The sequence below is a fragment of the Acinonyx jubatus genome, chromosome B3 (assembly GCF_027475565.1).
Source record: "Acinonyx jubatus isolate Ajub_Pintada_27869175 chromosome B3, VMU_Ajub_asm_v1.0, whole genome shotgun sequence".
NCBI lineage: Eukaryota > Metazoa > Chordata > Mammalia > Carnivora > Felidae > Acinonyx > Acinonyx jubatus.
The window spans coordinates 96,621,623-96,647,313 of NC_069386.1; the positions used below are offsets into that span (position 1 = coordinate 96,621,623).

Below are 25,691 nucleotides of genomic sequence, written 5' to 3' on the forward strand. Positions count from 1 at the left end.
CCCTGTCTTCACTGCCTTCTCAGAACTGACTCTTGCGGAGGAGTGGTGGTCTGGATGCAGTTCTGCCTGGGATGATCATGTCTATTAATTTTTAGGTTTGCTTTCTACCCTGCACCTCACTCCCCATACTTCCTAGGCCAGATGGTGGTGAAGCTGATGTCCATGAGAACATGTGTTTTTCCCTCTCCCACTCTTGGCAAAGCTGAATTGTATATCCCCTGTGTGCACAGAAAGGAAAAGAGTCGTAGGTGTAGGTGTGAAAAGTAGCCAGGTCATGCTTGTGGTAGTTGGGGTGGGAGGGAAAAGTATGATAAGACTTCTTCCCCCAGGCCGACCGTGGATACCTTGTGCCATGGTCATCATTTCCCAGCCTGACCAAACATCTTAGTCCTTCATTCTCTTCTTTGAGTGGATGATTTCCTTTAAAAATTAAATCTTGGGGTACCTGGATGGCTCAGTCGGTTAAGTGTCTGACTCTTGATTTGTGCCCAGTCATGATCTCACAGTTCATGAGTTCGAGCCCTGTGTCAGGCTTTGCGTTGACAGTGTGGAACTTGCTTGGGACACACTCTCTCTCTCTCTGTCTCTCTCCTCTCTGCCCTTCCCCATTCACGTATGTGCCCTCTCTCGCTCTCTCAAAATACATAAACTTAAAAAAATTAGATCTTTACTATTGTTGTCATTCCTCTCTTTCTTCTTGCCTTCCTTCCTTCCCATTGTCTCATTCATTCATCCATTCATTCATAGCTTCAGTCACTCAACACGGCTGTTTTCATTAATTTGTAATCCACCTTACTGTCTTTATCTCTTTATATAAAGTTTTTATGTAACTGTGATTGCATCTGCATGTAATTTTATGTTGTGCTCTTAATACTACATTATAAACATTGTTCCATGTTTTCCCATAGTTGTCATAGTCACTAATTTAAAAGGTGATCATTCTCCATTATATTTATTGACAATTGTTTATTTACTTAACTATTCCACTGTTCTTAGATACAACATTATCTAATTATAAAGTCAATAGTCCCCCTGCTAAAATCATTTAAATAATATTGATAGAGAAAACTTTAAGCCTTTAGTTTATTCTTCTTTTGGAATTTTCTCCTAGAGATCAATTCTTAGGAGTAAGATCTGTTACCGTTCTTGAGTTGTTTCATCAAGTGGTCTTTCATTGTATAGTGATCACGTGAATACTCCAATTTCCCCGGATGCCTAACTTCTCTGTGTCTTGGATAACTATTTTGGAGATATTACACAGTTTCACTTAGTTTCTCATTATTGGTTGGATTTATATTTAAAGATTTCTAGGTGAGATTCAGCTACCTACCTCTATGCAATGGCAGGGGAAGTGCAGTGTTTGGACATAAGCAGTCCCAGGTGTGAATCCTGGTTCTGCCTCTAGCCATTTGGGTGACCAAGAACTAACCTAAACCCTCGGACTCAATTTCTTTATGTATAAAATGGGGATAACACCTACCTTTTAGGGACTACTGTGAGGATTAAAGAACATTCTCCATTTTTGTCCCCCTTTTCTCTTTGTCTATCATTGCAATTCATTTCATTTGAAATTATATTTTTGTATTCCTTCCTCATTCATCCACTTGGGGCTTGGCAATGGTTTCACAGAATCAGGCAATCTGTTTATTTTTGATTGATATTAACTCTTTGTTCATATTTAATATAAATATCTTCCCATTATTTGACTCCTCTGCTACAACTCTGTGTAGACCTTCTGTTCTCAAGGGAATTCTTGAAACAGACACTTACTATGTACCAAGACACTTTAATGTCATTTCACGTAATCTTCCAACAATCCTGAAGATAGCCACTAGTGTTTTTCACTTTTCAGAATAATATTTACATATTCAGATGTTTAGTGGCTTGCTCAAGGTCACACAGCCAGTAAGGGGCACAGCCGGGGTGTGAGCAGGCTGTCTGACCCTGCTCTGCCCCTGCATCGCTCCTTTCCTGTTGAGTCTGACCTTCTCACATTTGAAGCCAGGCAGCAGATTTCATCTATTCCCTGCCCATGAAACCATCACAACTAGTTTTATGGAAGTGTTGAGGAGGTTATACCACCTTTTCTGTTTACACCCCCTAATTAAGATGGTAACAGCTCCTTTGTCATCTAGGTGCTGAGTGACGGTGGCTTTCATGTCCTGTCTGTGGACTACAGAGGTATGTGTTAAGAACAGTATATAAGGACTATTCAATAAGCAGGAGGGCTTTTGATGGCCCCGGTTTTGGAGGTAGTGATTCTGTGCTTGTCTTTCCTTACTGCCAGGGTTCGGGGACTCCACAGGGAAGCCCACAGAGGAGGGGCTGACTGCAGATGCTATTTGTGTCTATGAGTGGACCAAGGAGAGATGTGGTACCACCCCTGTGTGTCTCTGGGGCCACTCTCTGGGTACAGGGTAAGTGGGGTCTGAAGATGGCTTTAGGTGGGTCCTTAGGACTTTGGTGTCATATCAAAGGCAGCAGTGCACAGAAGAAGGAGCACTGAGCCAGGAGAGGGGGCTCTGGTTTCTCTCACATCCCACACGTGGCTAGAGACATTGCCATCGCAGGTGCTAGTTTGTAATGCATGGGAGGGTGTAGCTCTACAGTCATCTGTGACACTGAAGCCCATTCCAGAACTCTCCTTGAGAGTTTTAAAGAAAAGGATTCTTAATTTAGGGCCAGTGGAACTCCTTGAAATCCTATGCGAAATTTTGTGTCTGTGTTCTAGCGGAGGGTCCAGAGCTTTCATCAGATGCTCATATTGGATGTCTGTACTGTTCACTTGACTGTTAAGTTACTGCTTCACAAATGTACTAATTTTCATTGCTTTACAGAGTTGCGACCAATGCCGCAAAAGTACTGGAAGAGAAAGGTACCATAAAATGCTCACACGTTATTTCTTAGCTGGGGGTGGGAAAGTAAACACTGTGCACACTCAGAACACAGAGATACCTCAAGCACCCCAACCTGAGACAGTTTCTGATAGTGTAATAAGCTTTTTTTTTCTATTTAATATAAAATAACAGTTGCTCTTCAAGATCATGAAATTAAAAGTAAATGCTGAGGAACAGTTAAAATTACCTTTGAAAAAGCCCTCACTATGAAGTAAATGTTACTATGGAGTAATTTGGATTACAGGGGAGGAAAAAATACATTTATGAAATAACAAGCAGGACTTGCTTGCTGCAGCCCTTCTTCCATCACGTTTATGTCAGTGTTTCCCAAAGTGTTCTGAGAGCTGCCTGTATCAGAATCCCCAGAGGTGCTTGTTATAAGCACACAGTTCCTGGATCCTAGCTGTTTTCACAAATTAGAATCTCTGTGAATAGGACAAGGGGATTTTGATGTACGTTAAAAGCACGTAATCTCTTGCGTTATATCTTAAACCTAACTTGTCAATACAGGTCAGGTTGAGTTACATAACATTTGAAAGCAAGTCACCTGCTATACGCAGTCTTACTTAGTTATGGAAATAAAGCAGATATTATTTCCTGCTCCTCTAAGTTCTCATAGCTCCCTGCACACACTTCCTGCAGTGTTGATGATGCTGTATTTATTTGACCTAAATTCTCACACAAATGAGTACTTCACTTCTTAGATAATGCAATGACCTTAGAACACTTTAATTCCATTTACATTCCTGACTTATGAACTCTTGCTATCATGTATTTTAATTTCCTCTTTATTACTCACTCCATAAAACATTACTATTCTTATAGTATGAAGTCAATATTTAGATTTACCCTTTTCTTTGCTTTTTACTACTTATAGCATTTCTGTGCTTTCATTTGGGATTTTTGTTCTGCCTGTCTGTGGTGAAGAATTCTCTCAGTTTGGGCCTGAAAATATCTTTATTTTATCTTCATTTTTGAAGGATATTTCCATTGGGCATACTTGGTTGGTAGTTATTTTATTTCAATACTTTGAAGACATCATCCGTTTTGTTCTGGCTTTCACTATTCCATTGGGAAGTCAGCTTCCAGTCTTACTGCTGCTCCTTAATTTGAAGATAATGTTTATTTTTTCTTCTGGTTATTTTGAGATTCTTTTTGTTTTTGGTTTTCAGCATTTTTACTGTGATTTTCCTAGGTGTGGGTTTCCTAGTACTTATCCTGCTTGGGGTTCATAATACCTCTGAACTCTGGCTTGATGTTCATCCATTTTGGAAAATTGGTCATTATATCTTCAAATATTGTGCCTACCCCATTTTTCATCTTCTCTCCCCCCTGGGACTATAATTATATGTATTTTTTTAGATCTGTTCCTATGTCCTGTATGTTTCCAATATTCTTTTCTGGGTTTTCCAGACATTTTTCTATTTGTGCTCTAGTTTATTTTTATTTTTTTAATTTTTTAAAAATGTTTATTCATTTTTGAGAGACACAGAGAGACAGAGTATGAGTGGGGGAAGAGCAGAGAGAGAGAGGGAGACACAGAATCTGAAGCAGGCTTTAGGCTGTGAGCTTTCAGCACAGACCCTGATGCGGGCCTCAAACTCACAAACCTCAAGATCATGACGTGAGCCAAAGTCAGACACAACTGACTGAGACACCTAGGTGCTCCTGTGCTCCAGTTTAAATATTTTCTTTTGACATAGTACACTATTTACTATGTAATACCAAATTTTATTAAATATTAAAATTTTAATAAATATTTTACTATATTACAGTTTATTTACAAGTTATTTTAAAGTCCATATATCATAATGCCAATATCTAGTTCCTCTGTTGATCTGTTTCTGTTATCTGTTGTTGTCGTTGTTTTGTATTTTTGGTCTCTTTATGTTTTTGTTTTTATTTGTTGTATGCCTAGTTATTTTTGATTAAATGTAGACATTGTTTATGGAAATTGTAGAGGTGATTTGAGGGACTAGGGATAATATTCCAGACAAAGTTACTTTTCTTCAGAAAGGCAGTTAAAATAGAGGGGAGATCACCTTAATTCAATCAGAAATTGAGCTGATTTGAAGCTGGGCTTCAGTCTTTAGGACAGCTGGTCTGTTTCTAGTTCACCATTACTCCCAGGGTGTAGTCCTTTGAAGTCCCAACAAAAGTCTGAGAAATTTCTTGAGCCCTCCTTCTTGTCAGATTCTGAACTCTAATTTTTGTCCTTTTGATCCTGTGGGAATGCTGAAAGTTCTATCTAGATCTAAGCCTCTATGAGCAGCCACCACTGTTGCTTTCAAAGTTTCAACTGCTTTGAGGGGAAAAGCAGCTCAAAATCTTGTGGCTGTTTTTCTTTTGTTATTGGCTCTCAAAATCTCATTGATTTAGTAGCTCTGAGATGCCTTCAAACATATACATATACATATAGTAGCCCTCCCTTATCCATGGGGAGTATGTTCCAAGACCTACAATGGATGCCTGAAACCACAGATAATACCAAACCCTATATATACTATGTTTTTCATATATGTATATACGTATGATAAGCTTTTTAAAAAAAATTTTTTTAATGTTTATTTTTGAGACACACAGAGTATGTGGGACATGAGGGAGGGGCAGAGAGATGGAGACACAGAATCCGAAGCAGGCTCCAGGGTCTGAGCCGTCAGCACAGAGCCCGAGGCAGGGCTTGAACCCATGATCCGTGAGAGCATGACCTGAGCCAAAGTTGGATGCTTAACCGACTGAGCCACCCAGGTGCCCCTGATAAAGTTTAATTTATAAATTAGGCACAGGACACCTGGGTGCCTCAGTTGGTTGAACATCTGAATCTTGATTTTGGCTCAGGTCACGATCTCCTTGTTCATGGGATTAAGCCCCACATCAGGCTCTGTGCTACTAGCACAGAGCCTGCTTGGGATTCTCTACCCCTATCCTACTTGCATTCTCTCTCTCTCAAAATATAAATTAGGCACAGTAAGAGATTAATAATAACACACTAACATATATAACAGTATACTATAATAAAAGTTATATGACTATGGTCTCTCTTTCTTAAAACATTGTACTGTATTCAGTTCCTGTGATGATGTGAGGTGATAAAATACCTACACGATGAAGTGAGGCAAATGCTGTAGGCATTGTGTAGTGTTAGGCTACTACTGACCTTCTGGTAATATGACTGAAGCAGGATTATCTCCTTCTGGACCGTACTTGACTGCAGGTAACTGAAACTGCAGAAAGTGAAATTGTGGATAAAGGGGGACTACTGTGTACATATACAAATTCATATCCCCGTCTAACACACATTTTCTCATTGTTCTTAGAGGGAGTGTTGGCTAAAACAACCTAGTAAGCATCTAGTACTTTCTAAACAATGAGCTGCAGAACAATCTCCCTTCCTATAGTACTTTGCTTTCTTAAATTATCTAAGTCATGAAAATGTGGTTTTATGTTTTAGAAGAAGGTAATGGTTTTCAATTATCATGTGCATAGAAATCTCTTGGGGTGGGGGTGCTTGTTAAAAATGAGCATTCTTGGGGGTGCCTGGGTGGCTCAGTTGGTTGGGCACCTGACTTCTGCTCAGGTCATGATCTCATGGTTTGTGAGTTTGAGCCCTGCATCGGGCTCTGTTCTGACAGCTCAAAGCCTGGAGCCTGCTTCAGATTCTGTGTCTTCCTCTCTCTCGGACCCTTTCCGGCTCACATTCTGCCTCTCTCTCAAAAAAAAAATTAATAAATAAAAGTAAGAATAAAAAATAATAAATGAGCACTCTTGGGGCACCTGGGTGACTCAGTCAGTTAAGCATCCAACTCTTGATCTCAGCTCAGGTCTTGATCTCAGGGTTTTGAGTTCAAACCCTGCCCTGGGCTCCATGCTGGGTATGAAGCCTACTTAAAAAAGTGTGCATTCTCCACCCCTCTCCTTCGAGATTTTGACTGACTCAAGTCTAGTGTGGAGTCCAGGAATCTGCATTATTAATAAGCTTCACAAATAATTTTGGCATAGGCAATTCATGTACAAGACCTTAGAACTCCTTATTTGAGAAAGGTAGTATTTATATATGATAGAATAGAGGAGTTACTTCTTTTTTATTATTTTCAAGGATTCCCAGTTGATGCTATTATCCTGGAGGCTCCATTTACCAACATATGGGTTGCAAGTATCAATTATCCCTTGTTAAAGGTGAGTCACTGATTCATCTTCACAAGATGTCAAAGTGTTTCCAAAGCGATTTCCACACACTTATGCTTATTAACCATTTTCTGGTATTATATGCTTCTAAGTTATTCTAACCTAAGACAAGTTATTAGCCAGTTGCTATTGAAGGAGGGCACAATGCTTTTGGATTTTCTAGTTCTTTTCTTTTCTTCTAATAAATTGAGATAGTGGCTTATTAAGGGCCAAAGTTTTTTTCCTCCTCTTCCATTAACTGTATCTTTTATCATGTAGTTTTTTAAATAGACTTGACTTAGGTTAGTTTATTACACTTTCTTTTTAAGGTGAAAACATGCCTCTCATACATCATTTTTAGCCCTATGATTGTCAGCCATGTATTTTTCATTATTTTATGATTTAAAAAAAAAGTCTTTAGAGAATTCAAGGAAACTACCAAATGGTTTTATCCCAAGTAGAGAAGACAAACTTCCCAAGAAGATAGACTTCTATCCCAAGTAGAGAAGACAAACTTCCCAAGAAGATAAAGTTTAAAGAATTGGGCAACAAAGTGTCATTTTTAAACCTGTCATGTAGATTATCCTAATTTAATATTTTCATTATTAATTTCATAATTCCATGCCTAATGTTCAATTGCTTAGAGTCATGCCTCCATATAAATGTTAGTAAATGAGACAGAGAAAGAGAGTGGTAGGATTCTCAGAGGGGATACATGACAACATGATCCAAATTTTTAGATTGTTGGTTAATGTCAGAAGGCATTTTAAGGGTACTTTAATTCAACTGCCTACTTTTGGAATCTTTTTTTTTTTTTTTTTTTTTACAATAAATCACCATAGAACTTTCTGAATTTGCTTAACTATTTCTGGAGAAGGTAGCTCATTACTTCCTGGGACAGCTAGTTCACAGAACCACATAATCTTGAGAAAGATCCATCTCAATACAGGAATCTTCCCAATAATAGATGATACTGAATGCTGAATAATTTAAGATACAATAAAACACTTTCAATTGGTTTTAGACAATTAAATATTTATCTTAAGGTAACCACTAATGAGCATTTATTATATTACTCTAAGTAATTACTAATAAATTCACTAACTTGTAGGTATAATTCAGGTACAATCTTTCCATGTACTTTTGTTTCTTTTTTGAAATTCTAATTTTGAAATCTAATAGGGAAACACACAATTTAACAAATAATTATGAACAGAACATCCATGTAACTAATACTTAAGTCTAGAAATTAGTATCACTAGTACCCCAGAAGTCTCCTGTATGACATTTCCCAATCCAATAAGGCTCACCTTAAATATACAATCCTTACACTGAGTTTTATGGTCATCATATCCAAGCTTCTCTTTATAGTGTTATTGCCTATGTGTGCCTCTCTGAGCAATATAATTTTATATAATTTAATTTATAACTTATATAAATATATAATTTGTATAACATTGAACATAATACCAAATAGCATATCATTGTATAAATATACTATACTTCATTGACCTGTTGTTTATGGACATTTGAGTTGCTTTCTCTTTGGGGTAATTAATAAAGTTGTTATGAATGTTTTTGAACATGTATTCTGCAAACGTGTATATGTTTCACTGAAGTATATATCCTAGGAGTGGAATTGTTGGATAGTAAGATATGCATATGTTCAGCTTTAGTAATTACAGTGCTAAACAGTTTTCCAAGGTGACTTTACTACTGTACTCTCCCACCTGTTGTGTGTGAGCATTCCAATTGCTTCATATCCTTGCCCTTGTATGGATATCTCATTGTATTTCCCTTATGAATAATGAAGGTGGGCATTTTTTGAAGTTTATTAGTCATTTAGATATCATCTCTTGTAAGATACTTGTTTATGTCTTTGCTCCTTTTTAAATTGTCTTTTTTTTATTTGTAGGATAAGTTTTTTTATAGGATAAGTCATTAGAAAATTATTTGTACTGCAAGTATATTTGCTTATTTTGCCTTTTTTACTCCCTGAATGATATCTTATGATGAAGAGATGTTCCTAAATTTAACGTAGACCAGTTTATCAACTATTTTTTACGGTTAATATTTTTAAGAAAAGTGTCCTGCCTAATAAAACTCTGGTTACCAAAGATTATGAAGATATTCTTCTATGCTATCTTACAGAAATTCTGTTTTACCTTTTACATTTACAGCTATAATTTACAGATGGGTTTTGTATATGTACGAGGCAGTCCATGTGGATATCCAGTTTTGGTTTCATTATCATTTACTAAACAAACCTTTGCTACCAACTCTACAGAGCCAATGTTTGCATATATCAGGGCTTAACATATATGGGTCTGTTGGTAGATTCTCATTTTTCTCCCTTGTCTATCTGTCCATTCTTATATGAATACTGCAATCTCTTATGTACTATGGCTGTATAATATAGGTTTTTTTTTTAATATCTGGCTATGTAACTGCTTCAGCTTTTTCCTTCTTATTGAATATTTGTCTTGACTATTCTTGATCCTTTGTATTTTGACATACATTTTGGTATATGCTTATCAATTTCTATAAAAAACATCCCAGGATTTTGACTGGAATTGCATTAGGTCTATACCATGGGGGAATTGATACTTTTCTAATATTGAATCTTCCAATTTATGAACATGGTATTTATAAGTTTATGTTGACTGATTGAGGTTTTCTTAATTTTAGTTTTAGGTCAGGTTCTCCTAGAAGCAGAACCTATGGCAGAGATTTGATGTCATGATTTATTGAGAGAGTACCATAAAGGAGAAGCCTGCAAGGTCATTTGAATGAGGGTTGTAGGATAGGGAAGGGGAAAGAGCAGAACAAGATGTAACTTCAGGTAAAGTGTAGCTTTGGTCTAATCCACATGGGACTCTAAGCTGCGAATTAACAGGGCTGGTTGTTTCTGTTATCCCCAGGGTTAGAGGATGGGTTGGAGGAAGGTGACATAACCTTCTAGGGGTAATGGCTTTGGTTATCCAAGGCTAAGGAGAAGGGAGACAGCCAGTGTTTATAACAGGTATTATTTTTTAGTCTTTTCAAAGAACCAACTCAGACTTTGTTGATTACCTATGCTGAATGTTTTCTATTTTATTAATTTCTGGTTTTACCTGAATTATTCCCTTTCTTCTGTTTTCTTTAGATTCAATTTATTATTTTAAAAGTTTCTAGGGATGCCTGGGTGGCTCAGTCGGTTTTAAGCACACAACTTTTGATTTTTGCTCATTCATGATCTCATGGTCATGGGATCAAGCCCTGTGTTAGGCCCACCCAGTGCAGAGACTCAAAACAAATAAACTTTAAACAAAATTTAAAAAGTTTCTAAGATGGTACTTGAATAATTTCAGTATTTCCTCTTTTCTAATTTATTCATGAAGGCATACTTCACTGAAGCCACTCTTCAGCTGCATCTCACATTTTCAAATGTATTTTAATTATTATTCAGTTCAAAATATTTTATAATACTGTGACTTTTGGGGTGCCTGGGTGGCTCAGTCGGTTAAGCGTCCGACTTCAGCTCGGGTCACGATCTCACGGTCCGTGAGTTCGAGCCCCGCGTCGGGCTCTGGGCTGATGGCTCAGAGCCTGGGGCCTGCTTCCGATTCTGTCTCCCTCTTTCTCTGCCCCTCCCCCGCTCATGCTCTGTCTCTCTGTCTCAAAAAAAAAAAAAAATTGTGACTTTCTTGACCTATGGGTTATTCACAAGTATATTTTGTAATTTTGATACATTTGGGGATTTGGTTATGCTTGGCATTGATATCTAGCTTAATTCTATCATGATCTGAGATTTCTCTCTGTACGATTTCAGTTTTTGAAATTTATTCAGACTTGCTTTATGTCCCAACATATGGCCAATTTTGGTATATGTTCCATATGCTTGTAAAGAATATGTTCCGTTTTTGGCGTAGTGTTCTATTTATGTCAATTAGGTCAAGATTACTCATGCTGTTCAATTCTTCCATATTCTCACTGATTTTTCTCACTGGTTGTTTTATTGGTTACCCAGGGAAGAATATTACAATGTCTCATCATCATCATTGTGGAGTTATTTCTATTCTAGTTCTGTCAATCTTTGCTTTAGCTTTTTTAAGGTATGTTATTAGGAACATACATCTAGTAATAATTTAATTTTATATCTTCCATGTGAAATCGATCCTTTTTTTATCATGAAATATCCCTTTTGTTGATTAATAATGCTTCTTGACTTAAAGTCAACTTTGTCCATGTCTGATATTAATACACCTTTGTTTTGAATAGTGTTTGCATGATGTATCATTTTCTATTCCTTGACCTTCAACGTTTCTCAATTCTTGTATTTAACATATATCTCGTTAGCAGCATATAGTGGGGTTTTGATTTCTTTTCCAGTACCACAACGCTTGTCTGTTAATTGTAGTAGTCTAGTTAACTTAATGTGGTTATGATATATTTAGGTTTAAATCTACTTTCTTACTATGTTCTTTTCTATTTGTGTCATCTGTTTCTATTTGTGTTCTTTTGTCTCTACTGTTTTGCTTTCCCTGACTTGCCTGCTGTGTCTCCAGGGGAAAAGTGGTGTTGAATGTCAGTTTCACCTCTCTGAGATTCCCTCCTCTCTGGGATCTAGACCACTCAAGACCTCACTGCCTTGGTAGGTCTCTGACATCTTCACAGAAAGGTTTTTAAAATATTTTTTTCCAGCTTTTCTAGCTGTCTTGGGCAAAAGGCTTGGTTTGTAACAATTCTATTATTAGAAATGGGGAATCTCCTAATATTTTTAAGTTTGGAATTTAATTAAAAATGTCATATAACCTTAGTTTAATAGGTACATTTATGGTTTAGAAATGTAGGAGTTCTGTAGTATCATGTTGTCTTTAAGAACCACAGCTCTGGCGTCAGACTTGCTGGCTTGATTTCCAGGGCTGTCGTGTAACAGCTGTATAATCTTGGACTAATTGCTTTTAAGGACTAAACACTTTATCTATAAAATGGGGGTAATAATAACCTATTCCAGATTACTGTGATAACTAGATAAATTAACATATGAAAAGCATCTATAATATAATAGTTCCCAGGACAAAGTATGCACTGAGTGACCATTAACTGTTTTTGTATCAGTGGAGTGCCTTTACTCTGAATATGACTGTTAAATAAGAACATGTAGGTGGCGTGAGACATACAAATAGAGTGAAAGGCATGGGTCCTCACTCCCAAGAACTTCCTGTCTAGTTGGGGAGACAGGAAATTAATAGTGGGTATAAAACAATGACAGGGATTTCCATATGTCACTTTGGAATCAATTTCATTACTCAAAATAGGAAGGCAGCATGACACGGTGGAAAAAACAGCATGGGCTATGGAGCCAGACAGATTTGGGTTGAAATTTGGCTTCTGCCACTAACCAATTATGACCTTGGTAAGTTATTTCCCTGCTCTGAGTTTTCCCATTTTTATATAATGGGGTTGATACTGCCTACACTTGTTTAGAAGATTAAATTAAGTAAGATAATCACTGCAAAGTACCCAGCTGCTGGTGGGCACTCAACCAATGTGTGTTCCCCCCTTCCCATGTTTTCTATTGCAAAGTAGATTAAGGTAAGTGCTAGTGTGGGATCCAGAACAATAATTTCAGGGAAGGAAGAATTCAGGGAAGAGAAGGGTTTCGTGTGCAGGTATGGTCAGTGAAGGCCATAAGATAGGATCTAAGTTCCTTTCTTGAAGGTAAGGGAGAACAGTTAGCAAACACAGAGGGGAGGGGAGAATGTGAACCAAAGCACGTGGTGGAGTGGGGCAACTGTGTGTTATAAAGTACCTGAGAGTCATATAAGGCTTCCATGAAATATCTTGCATACTTGTCATCCTTTTAAATCCTCATAGCAACTCTCTGAGTTTGGCATCACTGCCTCTACTTAGAGCTGAGTGAAATGGCGGCTCAGAGGCTTCCCCAGCTGTCACACACCCTATAAGAAGAGGAAATGGGACTCAATCCTACATCTTCTAACTCTAGGCAGACAGACTGGAATTGTGCAGCCTTTGGAATGAAAGATTGTGGCCAGATGTGGATGGGCTTGCAGTCAAGATAGAAGTTCCTTGTTTTAAGTAGCTTGTGTGGTAATGCCAAAGCTTTGTGACAGTACGTTTTGCATAACTGGTCTTTTAAGGATATTTATTCGGTGGCATTCCAGAAGACAGGAGGCAGGAAGACCAATTAGGGGCCCATCACTGTAGTCTGGGCTAGAGGGGATGGTGTGACCGCTGAGTCTCAAGAGTCTAAGTCTCCTTACCTCTGGCTGGTAAGGAATAGTGGGAGTAGATTGACTTGGGCCTGCTTTCTTTTTATGCCTTTGGACTTTGAGATGAACTGCTGAAGGGCTTCTCTTACTGAATTTCCCTCAGAGGAGTCCTGATCCCAGGGGTGGCAGAATCAGACGACAAACACAAAAGAAAACAAAACAAGAAATCTTGCCCTTAGTTATGGGTAAGAGGAGGGAAAAGGAAGAAGGGACATGAGAGGGTGTATTAGGATCTCCAGGTTGCACCTGAATGCAAATCACTTGCCATGAGACCATGCAAGAAATGCAAGCCAAACAAATCCCATGAAAACATGGAAGTTTCCTGAAAACAGCAGGCCTACACCAAAATTGTGAAGCAGACGTTTGTCTGTACTGGACCCAGCGTACCTATTCTGTACCACTTTCTCTACAGTGACGGGAATTATTTTTTAAAATCAGGAAACCACATTTTTTTAAGTTCATTATATTTAGAAAGATGCTGTTCTCTATCACTACAGTTCATAGCAAGAGACTACAGTAAATGATTTATGCTAGCTGGCAACTCTAATTTCTCCATACCATAAAGGGGCAGTGATATGCATAACCTAAAAATTGCTTCTCAGTGAATATCCTTCTTTTCTTTTTTAAACTGTGAAGCAATTGTTTGTCTTTCCTGGCCCCAGCCTCCCTATGCTGTACTCATCTCCTTCCTTTGGCAACGCCCCATTTATTACATTGCTCTTTCCTCCCTACTCCCCTCGTAGGCACAATGGAGGAATACATGTGATACTTTTCTGGCCTTTTCTGTTAGCAAATCTATTCCAAGGAATAAAATCTGAATGAAATTCAAGTCACACTAAGATGAAAATGACAGATAATAGCTTACCGTTTACGCCAGGGATATTTGCACAGTAGATTCATTCCATCTTTAGCAAGTAGGTACCGAGCGTCTGCTAGGTACCGGGAACTTTTCTAGGTTCTGGGAATACCACCGGTTGGAAGAAAATGGTGGCCTGACCTCCTAGGAAGTATATATACTTGCTGGAGAGACAGAGAAGGCAAGTACACAATAAGCTGATTCTCAGGAGTGAGTAGTGCTGTGACAGGGAGTGACTGGGTGGTGGGGAAGCGGGGGGTAGGGAAAACCTCTCTTAACTATCATCTGAGGTGAGACTTGCATAAGGGGCTGCTATGGGAAAATCTGGAGGTCTTGAGTTGAGGGAAAAGATAGGCAGGGGTCCTGAGATGGGCTCAAGCCTGATATATTCCAGGAACGGAAGGCAGCAGGGCCTGAGGGTGAACAGGAGTGGGCTTAGTGAGAGGGCAGAGACACAGCAGCCACATTCCGTAGAGCCTCGAAGGCCAAGGTAGTGCCTTTCGAAAATGTGAAACAAAAGAGTGATATGACACAAACTGCACATCAAAACTACCACCTTGGCTTCCCCATGGGAAGTGGATTATAGCAGCCTGAGGCTAGAAGCAGGGAGCCACAACAGACTGCTGGCACAATCCAAACAAGAGGAGAAGGGTAGATTATGCTGGGTGACAGTGGGAATGGAGAGAAATGAATGCATTGGGGATACAGTTTGGGGGTAGGGTTAGAATTTTGTGACAAAGGTACAATATTGCTCAGGGTTCCTGTCTTTTCCTCATATTCAGTTGAAATGGATGTTTTTTAGGACATGTAAACGAATTTACTTATTGATTTAATAACAATGTGGTAAAAGCTAATTAGGCTAGCCTTCTATTTACTATAATTTGCCACTGAAGAGGAAATTCACTATGTTTAGAATGATAATTTTTATATTTGGAGTCCTGTGGTCATTGTTAAAACCTAAATTGCCCTTTTAAAGCACTGCAACATTAAATTTTATTCAACAGTTTCTAATGTTTAAATCCTTTAAAAAATTATCTATGTATTGTATACTTTCATCGGAATTTTTGACTAATCAGAATATTCTGTTTCACACCTAAACCAGTAAATTATGTTCACCATAGAAGCAATTTTTAGATTATGCATATCACTGCTTCTTTACAAGTGTGAAGAAAAAGAGTTAGTGGTGCTATTTGTATTTTAAAGAAAGATAGGAAGCAAAAACAACAAAACGTTAACAGTGATTATCTGTGGATGGTGGGGTATGTGTGGTTTGTTTCTCCTTTCTTCCTTTTGGTATATTCCAATTTTCCTACAATGACACGAGTTACTTTTAAATTCATGAGGTTTTTGTTTTAAAGTTTATTATATGTAGTAAGTTGCTATTGTCTACATTACTAAAATTCATGTAGGAAACTAACAAATGACACAGATATAGGCCATGTTTTAATTTTTTTTCCTTTAAAAAAATAGATTTACCGGAAACTTCCAGGATTTTTACGCATGCTTATGGATGCCCTGAGAAAAGACAAAATAGTCTTCCCTAATGATGAAAAGTAAGCTAATGATGAAAATATGTCATTACTATATCTGTGGGATTCTGGGAGGGGGTTAACTATCATGTGACTTACTGAATGGGTAGATGAGAATTTTTAGATGGGCTAACGTGTCCACAAATATTTAGTATTTGATATTTTTCCTCATGTCTGATTTTATAACTTCACCAATTCAGTACTTTCTCTGAAGTCGTAAAGGGAGTTGTAGATTTAGGGTCTATCAGAAATCAGGACATTTTAAAAGGAGCTCTGGGGTCTAGCCTAACATTACTTGGTCTAATGACCAAAATTTGGCAGGTTAGCTCTTGCAGCTGGAGAACGTAAGAGTGCCTCCAAATGGGCCGTTGTTATCAGTCCTTTCTCTATGTCAGCACAACTGAGGGATCTAACCTTCCCAGGAGTAACAGTGAGTCACTGGGATGGGGCAGATGAGTATCAGAATTTGGGGAGTACTGTTTGAGAAAGTTGCTAGAGTGAGGAACAAGTCTTCTTCCTGCTGTAGCCTTTCTGAATTACTAAATCAGGAGGTTGACCAGGAAGCTGATTAAACTTGTTGATCACGTGTCCATCTGTACATTTATGGGGGGAAAGTAAAACATTGCTACAAAGAGTTCTCTTTAGTCCTGTGGTGGTTCTTGTTATTTTTGGGTTTTGAGTTGTTTTATTTTCTTTTATATGGTCTTTTAATTAAAATATTCCAGAGATTATGAAATAAGGTAGAATAAAGAAAAAGATTGGGTCCTTTTAAGTATAAAAATTCAGTGTTTTTAGTATTTTTCTTCTTCATTATTTTAAAAAATCACATAGAAATAAGTTAAATTAATTAAATACTTAATTAAATTGTCTGAGTAAACAGAAGAGAGATAATCTTGCCTGGAAAGAAACAGTTACTATATGAAGTTTATTATGTACAAAGTTGTGGTTCCTGGGAGAGAAGGAAAGAGAGATCCTGTATTTTAAGGCAAACCTCAAGACTGTTCTTCTTCTACTTGTCCCTAGTGTTAAATCCCTGTCTTCTCCCCTTCTCATCATACATGGTGAGGATGACAACACGGTGCCTTTGGAGTTTGGAAAAAAGGTAAACTAAGCCCAGTGCTGACTGAAACATGCCATGCTTATTTCACTATTCTCTCATCTAGCCACAGTCTGATTAGAGCCCACAGGAGGGTCTCTGACATTACGAGGGACTCTCTCCACCCCTAAATAGCCATGCTGCCTGGCGTATACAAGAAGCATTAGTGTGCTGTGCTACTTAGCTGAAGGTGTGTTTGTGGTGGACCCTGGTTCCTCTTCCATGCATCTGCAGGTATAGAAAGATCCCAGGCCGCTATGGGAACCTCCATATAGTCTCTCCCACAGCAGCTCTAAAAATGGGATGTCAATAAACAGAGATGGTCTGTTGCAGTTCCTGTCCCCATGCAGGGAGGGTGTTGGCGGAGAAGGATGACGACCCGTCAGTGTTCCGCGTGAGCTGTGCAGCTTTCAGTTCCTCAGTTGTAGAGGCAACCAGCTGGGGGGAGGGAGTGGAGACTCCCTTGTCTCTGACTTAATGGGACTACCTCCCCAAGATGGCTGCTTCTGTAACCTCTTAGGAAAATTAAACTAGAAAAACACCACCTTTGATTGTCAGCCTTTGAGTCTCGGTCTTTCTGTCCCGTGCAGCTCTATGAAATTGCACATAATGCATACAGGAACAAAGAGAGGGTCAAGATGGTGATCTTTCCTCCTGGTTTCCAACACAACTTGCTCTGTAAAAGCCCCATGCTGTTAAAAACTGTGAGGTAAGAGTTGCTTTACTAAATGTGATTATCTTTCCCTTCAAGGTAATTAGGGCTGCTCTGGCTTACTTAGACAAGGAAGTAGAGAAGGCATGTGAGCTGACCTAGGTCCTTTTTTTTTTGCAGAGATTTCCTGAGCAAGCAGTGGGCATGAGGGCTGAGAGGGATGGAAATCTACAGTGAAGACTTGGTCTGAACACCACCGATGATATATATTTTTTATGGGAAACTGCACCGGGCTGCTTGGATGAGCTGAAGTCATTGACATTTCTACAAGTCACCTGCCATTTTAGTAAGGAGAGAAAGCATGGATGCTAGGTGTTATTGAAAGTTCTCATTTAGCTTATCTCAGTTTACTTTGTGGAACAAACTGAAACCTCACTGTAGAGAATCAGAATTTGGTAAAATTTGGATCCCATCTAAAAATGTGCAGTAATTATTAAACATGCTGGGGATATTTATGAATAAGGTGGTCTGTGGTTGGGACTTAAAAGTGTAGGAAAGGTGCTCCGATGTAGTTAAATACCTTGTTTTAGTTTAGTAAATTTAAATGGAATTAAAACATTTCAAGTATTTTCTAGCTTTTTGAATAGCACTGGGAAAAGTTCTAGCATGCTACTCAATCTGCCATCAAATAACAAGTTTTGGCACTCATGCAGCCCTTGTAAATTGACACTTTATTTTTAGCCCTAATACAGTCTTATACTTTCTTCCCAATGCCCAGAAATTCTTAATTAGATTATTTGCTAACAAAACAAAACAAAATCAAAGAATGTGTAAAAGTGTTTAAATCCAGTAAGAAGCTATTTTTTTTCTAGAGACATTTTACAACTTACTTTCCATTGGCTTTGTTCACCCCATTGCTAGATTCACTGGATAGGGAAATCTTGAGATCTGAAGGCTCCATGTTCCAAATGTCCCTGGCGTATTCCTTAATTGTTCGGTCACTAGAGAATTTCCCTGCAGCAGCTATGTTTTTGAGTACCATTGTGTTCCAGGCCTTTGGATTCTGTAAACAACACATACATATATATGGCCCACAGCCTGAGTGCCCATCAAACTTTATGACAAACGCTGGGCCAAGTATACCCAAGCACATTTCATGGAGAAAATGACAAGAGTAAGTTGTAGTGAATCATAAATATATTTCTTTCACGGCTGAGAGCTAGATAGGGCAGATTGTGCTTTTTTCCTATTTAGAATATATTTAAGAGTGAAAAAAAAGTATTTTTCATTTTAAGAGAAATCATGGATATAAATTCCCTAATTGGTAATTGTTGCTATGGTTACAGTGTTCTGGCATGCAAGCCATATTTCCCATGCTTTCATTTTTTATTTCACCTCCCTTTAGACAGAACATTCATTGTTTGCTAGATGCCATGTCAAGAGATTTAACCTGTGGCTGACATCATAGTTTGAAAAACTCTACTCTAGAATGACAGCTATCATGCAGCAAATAATCAAATGGGAGAATGTATTGACCTCCTTCTCTTTTTTTGTTCTTTCTGAAGGAAGATGCTCCAGTAGATTTACACTGAATCCCAAATGTTCCATTGGGATTTCAAAACAGGATCAATTAAGGCCTTATCCTTAATAAAATATATAATATCCAAATTTTATAATTTTTATCCAAAAGAATACAAGAAGCTATTTATTTTACACTCTCATGATATTGTAAAGAACTCTGAAAGTTCATTAAAAATGACCAGAGCATGACTCAAAGCCATTAGCAATGTATCATAAGCATTTAGAAGAAAAACTAAAACTTCCATTATTCCACAAGTACTGCAAAACAGAGTCTAAAATCAGTTTATTCAGACTTTGAAAGCTTACTAAAATAAGAGGAAAATAAAAACCTCCTTTTTTCACTTTTTTAAACTATTTAAACTTATAATGAATAGACTTCCCAACATGTTTCTACGCCTAACAACATGATTATTGTTAAGAGTAACAACTGCAATTTGTACAAATGAACAAGAAAGACTGAACCAAATGCAGGGCTTTGAGATAGGCATCTTTGGATATGGGCCAGAACATTAGCAAAGAGATCCATTGTGCAAAACTGACATTCACATCTGTTCTTGCCCTTGTTCATATTTTCCTGTCTTGCTCTATTTATATTTCTTTTCCTCTGTAGCCATTCTACACATAGCATGAGTTGAGATCAAGAGGAAAGAGCCTGAGTTGGCCACTTTCTTTCGCCTGTTTTGAGTTCTTGGAGGCAGGTAGTGAGCCACTCAGCTTAAGGACTGCCCTTCCTTGCTTAGAGCCATTAGCTGGAATTTACTGTGGTCTATACATTTTTGGGGGACTGGATATGATTCTACCAGAAGATAAGGTCTGTAAAGCAGCATGGGCTTTGATCTTATTTTAAAACCCCAATGGGACCCATGGGATAACTGTAGGAACTACCTGTCACCTGTTTTGGGAAAAGAATAGAAAGAAATGTTAGTGAAGCATGTTTTTGTTGGAAGTAGTCAGTCATGTGTCCAAAGGGCAGGAGAAAATTCTATGGAAACTTGCTCTTCTGCTGTATAAAGGCTTTCGAATTAAAGGGCAAAAATGGAGACTATATGAGCGAGGGAAACCATGCCCAGAAAGCTCAAGGGCATCAACCTCAAGAAAACCATCCTGGAGTCCTGGCACAGAGGCAGTCTCCTGTATCTACTCTTCTGTAGTTCCAGCAATTACTGAAAGTCTTTCTTATCAGAGATAATCAACCTCTCTATATTTACTAAATTTCCATTTTTATTAGCATTTACTAAATGCTCCTAAGGGCTAGGCTATTTGAAGATGTATAACCTTGCATGTGAAGGGTTACTCACATGGCTCTAGCTTTTTTTTTTTCTCTTTTTAATAAAGCCCAGTCTTTCTTGTTCCTTTCTTTTCCTTTTTAAAATTCAAACATGAAACCTCCCCTCTTTCTATATATTTGTATCGTACAGATAGCCTCACTCCATGGGTAGTCCAGGAGAGGTACTTACTGTGCAATTTTCCTGGACTAGGGGTCAGTCCTTGCCCTAATTAACTGAGGCTCAGCCTGAGAATCATCTTAAGTTTTCAGACACTGATGGTGATCCCACCCACTACTGGGTCACCATCTCTCAGAGCAGGGCTGGCAGCCGTGTTTTGGAGAAGTTGCTCCCGGTGACTGTGATGCACACTTTTGGTGGCGAGCCCTAGTCCAGTGCCTGCCACCAAGGAGTCCCCAAAGCCTCCCTGTCAAATCAACGAGTTGGTAAAATGCATATTTAACTTGGCTTTATAATCTTAGCTTCCAGGCCATGCCTGCTATATGGTGGGTGTTCAATAAATACTGAATTGTGATATTTTTACTTGAATATTAAAAAATTCACAATTACTACTTACATGTCAAATCTCAGCCTCTGCCTGAATGTGACAAAAGCCAAGTTTTGATCTGAATAACCTAGATAGTTGTCTCACTTCTCTTTTTGGATTGATAATGGGGCCCTATTATTTAGATTTAATAAAAAGAAACAAAAATCTTAACCATAGTAAACTGGGTCCTTTTATAGGTCTCATCAATGTACTTACCATGTACAGCTGGCTGACTTTTTCTTGACACTTGACATAGGCCTCATAGTCTGCAAAGACTTTAAACCTGTTTTTTGTGATTGGAAGGAAAACACAAACCAACAAAAAGCTTCATTAAAATATGTGTGCTAAGATTCCACTTAAAATTCTGTTTTACTTAATGTCAGGTATGGCTGGTTCACCAAACTTACATTTCAATTCACAAGAATTTTAACCAGCTTCAACCTTTATATGGTTCTTTCCACAGATAAGAATGTCAACATATGGATGTTTGTGAAAGCTGGGTATACCAGCAGAAAGAGAAAAAGAATACCAGATTTGTGGGTCTTGTTCTTAAACCTTCCTAGCTTGGTTAGTAGAGAATATCTAATATTTCTTTCTAAGAGTAGGTTAGCTTCTCAGATCGCAGAGCATTCTAATTACATGGGTGTGTTACAGCTGGTTTAAGATATTCTTGTCCACTTTTCAAGGCTGAAATACCATCTTCTTGTGGGAACTCACCTGTCATGATAAAATAGCATGTTGATTAAGTCTTTGAAGAGGTCCGGCTGTTTGGGAGAGAAGAAGCCATTGTCAATTTGATCAATCACAAGCTTCAGCTCTGGAAGTGCATCATAATATTCTTTTGCATCATACCTGTGAGATGGGAGTGGGGATGATAAGAAAAAGGTTAAGTTAGTATATGTGATTAACAATACCCTAGACAGGTGACTTCCAGGGAAGATGATGCAACAGGAGGACCCTAAGCTCACCTCGTCCCACAAATACAGCTAGGTAACACCCACATTAGTGTAAATAACCCAGAAAATGACCCAAAAACTGACAGAACAGACTCTCCACAGCTAAATGTAGAGAAGAGGCCATGCCAAAGAGGGTGGGAAGAACAGAGACATGGTTGGGAGCTAAAGTGACCCATGGGACTGTCTTTAGGAGGGAGGGATGCTGTGGGCATGGAGAGGGTAGAGAGACAGACTCTCACACAGAAGAACCCACATGAGGAAGACAAATCCCCATAACATTTGGCTTTGAAAACCAGAAGTGTTGAATTTTGTGAGTTCTTATAATCAGCGGGGATTACCACCTGGGATTTTAAAAATCAGCAGGCTGGCTCTGGGAGAGCAATAGGAAACCAAGTCCCTGACTTTAAAGAGATAGTACAGTAAACAGCTCTATGGAGATACAGCATGGAAGGAGCAGTTTGAAAAACACCTGAGGTAAACTGGAGGAATGTCAGTTTACTAATTTGAGAGCATGTACTAGAGGGGCAGGGGTCTTTGGGAGGCTTGTCTAGGAACAAAGGAGTTGGTAGGTGCTATTTCCCTTTCCTGTCCCCCAGCCTAGCCACATGGACACCTACAAGAACAACTGCTGTGCCAACACTTGCTCCTTAACTTGCTAACAGTGTGCCCAGCCTCCAGGTTCCCCTGCAGATACATCTCACCAGCCAGTCTTCTGCTCCAGGTCCCCTCCCACAGCAGACCTGTGCAAACCTTGCTGGCACTGCCCACCTTGCCCCCGTGTTCTCCTGTGGTCCTGCTCCCTACAGTATGCCCTTGGCTGGAGCCCATCCAAAGTGGTGCCACAGGCAGGGCAGTATGCAAGCAGCCCCCAAGGGAGTCAACACTACTCCAAAGTGACTTTTGCCCCAGGGAGAGGGAAAGAGAACCACATACAACAATCCAACTGCAGGCCCAGCAGAGGGCTGGGGGCAGACAGTTGGTCTGACTGCAGTCTCTACCCATCAATGAAAGCTTCTCAGGGGACAACAGAGGGAGAGTACACTGCAGCTGCAACTACAGCTCTGGAAAATGCCTGGTCTGACTCTACTCAAGCTCAAGGCAGCCCCAGACTGGCCCACTAATGACACAGGGACCAAACCCTGCCCACAACAGGCAAAGAGCCTTGCAGACACCTGGACTGGAGGAAAATGTGGCTCAGCCACAACATAAGGGTGTATGCAATACACACAGGAGATACCCCTGAAGCACCAGGTTCTGATGAACAGGGGACACTGCACTATAGGGCACTACTGGACCTCTTTTTCACAAGGCCACTACTATCAAGAGTGGGAGATGTAAGTGACTTTCCTAATACATAGAAACAGACACAGAAAGTTAGACAAAACGAAGGACAGAGAATATGTCCCTAATGAAAGAACAGAACAAAATCACAGCAAGAGACATAGGCAAAATGGAGATAAGTAATATGCCTGACAGAGGTTCTAAAGTAATGGTCTTAAGATACTCATGGGAGTTGAGAAGAGTGCAGGACCTCAGTGATACCATTAACACAGAGAAAACATAAAAAAACAGCCAGAGATGAAGAACTTAATAACTGAAATTAAAAGCATACTAGATAGAATAAATAGTAGACTAGAGGAAGCAGAAGAAGGGATTAACTTCTTGGAGGACAGAGTAATGAGAAGCATCTTGTAGAACAGATGAGAGGAAAAAAAAATGAAAATAGATTTAGGGAACTCAGTGACTCTATCAAGTGTAATAACATTCACATTATAGGGATCCCAGGAGGAGAAGAGAAAGAAAATGGGACAGAGAATTTATTTGAAGACGAAATAGCTGAAAACTTCCTGAATCTGGCCAAGGAAACAGAAATCCAGATCCAGGATTCACAGAGAGCACCCAACAAAATCAATCCAATGAGGTCCACACCAAGAAACATAGTAATTAAAATGGCAAAAAAATAGTAGTAAAGAGAGAATTTTAATGGCAGCAAGAGAAAAGAAAACAGTTACATACAAAGGAAACCCCATAGGGCCATCTGCTGACTCTTCAGCAGCAACTTTGCAGGACAGAAGGGAGTGGCATGATATACTCAAGTGCTTAAAGAAAAACACACACACACACATACACACACAGTCAAGAATACTTTATCATTCATTATAGAAGGAGAGATAAAGTTTCCCAAACAAAAGGGGGTTAAAGGAATTTATGACCATTAAACCAGCCCTACAAGTAATGTTAAAAAGGATTCTTTGAGCGGAAAGGAAAGACCATAAGTAGGAGTAAGAAAAGCAGGAAGCACAAAAGCAGTAAAAAAAAGTATATCTATGAAAATCAGTCAAAAGATCCACAAAATGAAAGGATGTAAAGTATGACACCATATATGTAAAATGGAGGGGGGGGGAGTGGAAAGAGTAAAGAATGGGTTCAAACTTAAGTGACTGAACTTAATAGAGATGGCTACACGTGTAAGATGTTATATACAAACGTAATGGTAACCACAAATCAAAAACCAGTAATAGATATGCAAAAAATAAAGAAAAAGGAACCCAAGTATATCATTAAAGAAAGCCAACAAACCACAAGAGAAGAGGACAAGAGAAGAAAGTAACAGAGAAGAACTATAAAAACAACCATGGGGTGCCTGGGTGGTTCAGTTGGTAAGCACCTGACCCTTGGTTTCAGCTCATGTTGTGATCTCATAGTTCATGGGATCAAGCCCCATGTTGGGCTCCCTGCTGACAGTGCAGAGTCTGCTTGGGATTCTCTCTCTCTCTCCCCCTTTCTGCCCTACCCCTGCTCATGCTTTCTCTCTCAAAATAAATAAACTTGAAAAAAACAATAACAACCATAAAGCAAGAAACAAAATGGCAATAAGTACATACCTATCAATAATTACTTTGAATGTAAATAGACTAACTGTTCCAATCAAAAGACACAAGATGATGGAATGGACAAAAAAGTAAGACCTATCTAAATGCTCCCTACAAGAGATGTACTTTACATGTAAAGACACATGTAGATTGAAAGTGAAGAGATGGAAGAACATTTATCATGCAAATGGAAATGAAAAGAAAGGCAGAGTGCAATACTGACAGCAGACAAAATGGACTTTAAAACAAAGTCTGTAAAAAGAGAGAAATACTACATTAGCATAAAGGGAACAATCCAAAGAAGATATAACAATTGTAAAGATTTATGCACCCAACATGGGAATACCCAAATACATAAAGTCGCTATTAAGAAACACAGGAAGTAAACAACAGTAATCCAATAATAGTAGGAGACTCTCAAACCACACTTAAATCACTGGATAGAGCATCCAAACAGAAAATCAACAAGGAAACCATGGCTTTGAATGACACATTGGACTAGATGGATCTAACAGATATATTCAGAACACTGCCTCCTAAAACAGCAGAATACACATTTTTTCAAGTGCACATGGAACATTCTCTAGACTAGATCACATGTTAGGCCACAAAATAAGTCTCAATAAATTTAAAACGATTAAAGTCATACCGTGCATCTTTTCTGACCACAATGCTTTGAAACTAGAAATGAGCCACAAGAAAATATCTGGAAAAGCACAAATACAAGGAGATTAAATAACATGCTACTAAACAATGAATGGGTCAACCAAGAAATCAAAGAGAATAAAAAATACATGGAGGCAAATGAAAATGAAAATACAGTAATCCAAAATCTTTGGGATGCAGCAAAACTATTCTAAAAAGGAAGTTTAGAGCAATACAGGCCTATATCAAAAAATAAGAAAAATTTCAAAGAATCAACCTAACCTTACATCTAAAGGAGCTAGAAAAAGAATAGCAAGCAAAGCCCAAAACTATTAGAAGGAAGGACATAATAAAG

At 38.6% G+C, this 25,691-nt stretch overlaps 2 protein-coding genes across 2 annotated transcripts in view; one reads left to right on the plus strand and one right to left on the minus strand.

Annotated features, from left to right (window-relative positions):
- The window catches only part of ABHD12B (abhydrolase domain containing 12B), a 29,361-nt gene extending 11,265 nt beyond the window's left edge, over nucleotides 1-18,096 (plus strand). Inside the window, exons 6-13 of the mRNA XM_027065700.2 lie at nucleotides 2,136-2,181; nucleotides 2,288-2,417; nucleotides 2,838-2,875; nucleotides 6,994-7,073; nucleotides 15,663-15,745; nucleotides 16,745-16,823; nucleotides 17,408-17,526; nucleotides 17,650-18,096. Coding sequence (XP_026921501.1) covers nucleotides 2,136-2,181; nucleotides 2,288-2,417; nucleotides 2,838-2,875; nucleotides 6,994-7,073; nucleotides 15,663-15,745; nucleotides 16,745-16,823; nucleotides 17,408-17,526; nucleotides 17,650-17,677 — 603 coding nt within the window. The 3' untranslated portion in view covers nucleotides 17,678-18,096. The remainder of the gene's footprint in view (nucleotides 1-2,135; nucleotides 2,182-2,287; nucleotides 2,418-2,837; nucleotides 2,876-6,993; nucleotides 7,074-15,662; nucleotides 15,746-16,744; nucleotides 16,824-17,407; nucleotides 17,527-17,649) is intronic.
- Nucleotides 18,097-18,181: 85 nt separating this feature from the next.
- PYGL (glycogen phosphorylase L) overlaps nucleotides 18,182-25,691 on the minus strand; it is a 44,056-nt gene continuing 36,546 nt past the window's right edge. Inside the window, exons 18-20 of the mRNA XM_027065699.2 lie at nucleotides 21,580-21,714; nucleotides 21,079-21,145; nucleotides 18,182-18,532 (exon numbers count right to left, since the gene is read on the minus strand). Coding sequence (XP_026921500.1) covers nucleotides 18,356-18,532; nucleotides 21,079-21,145; nucleotides 21,580-21,714 — 379 coding nt within the window. The 3' untranslated portion in view covers nucleotides 18,182-18,355. The remainder of the gene's footprint in view (nucleotides 18,533-21,078; nucleotides 21,146-21,579; nucleotides 21,715-25,691) is intronic.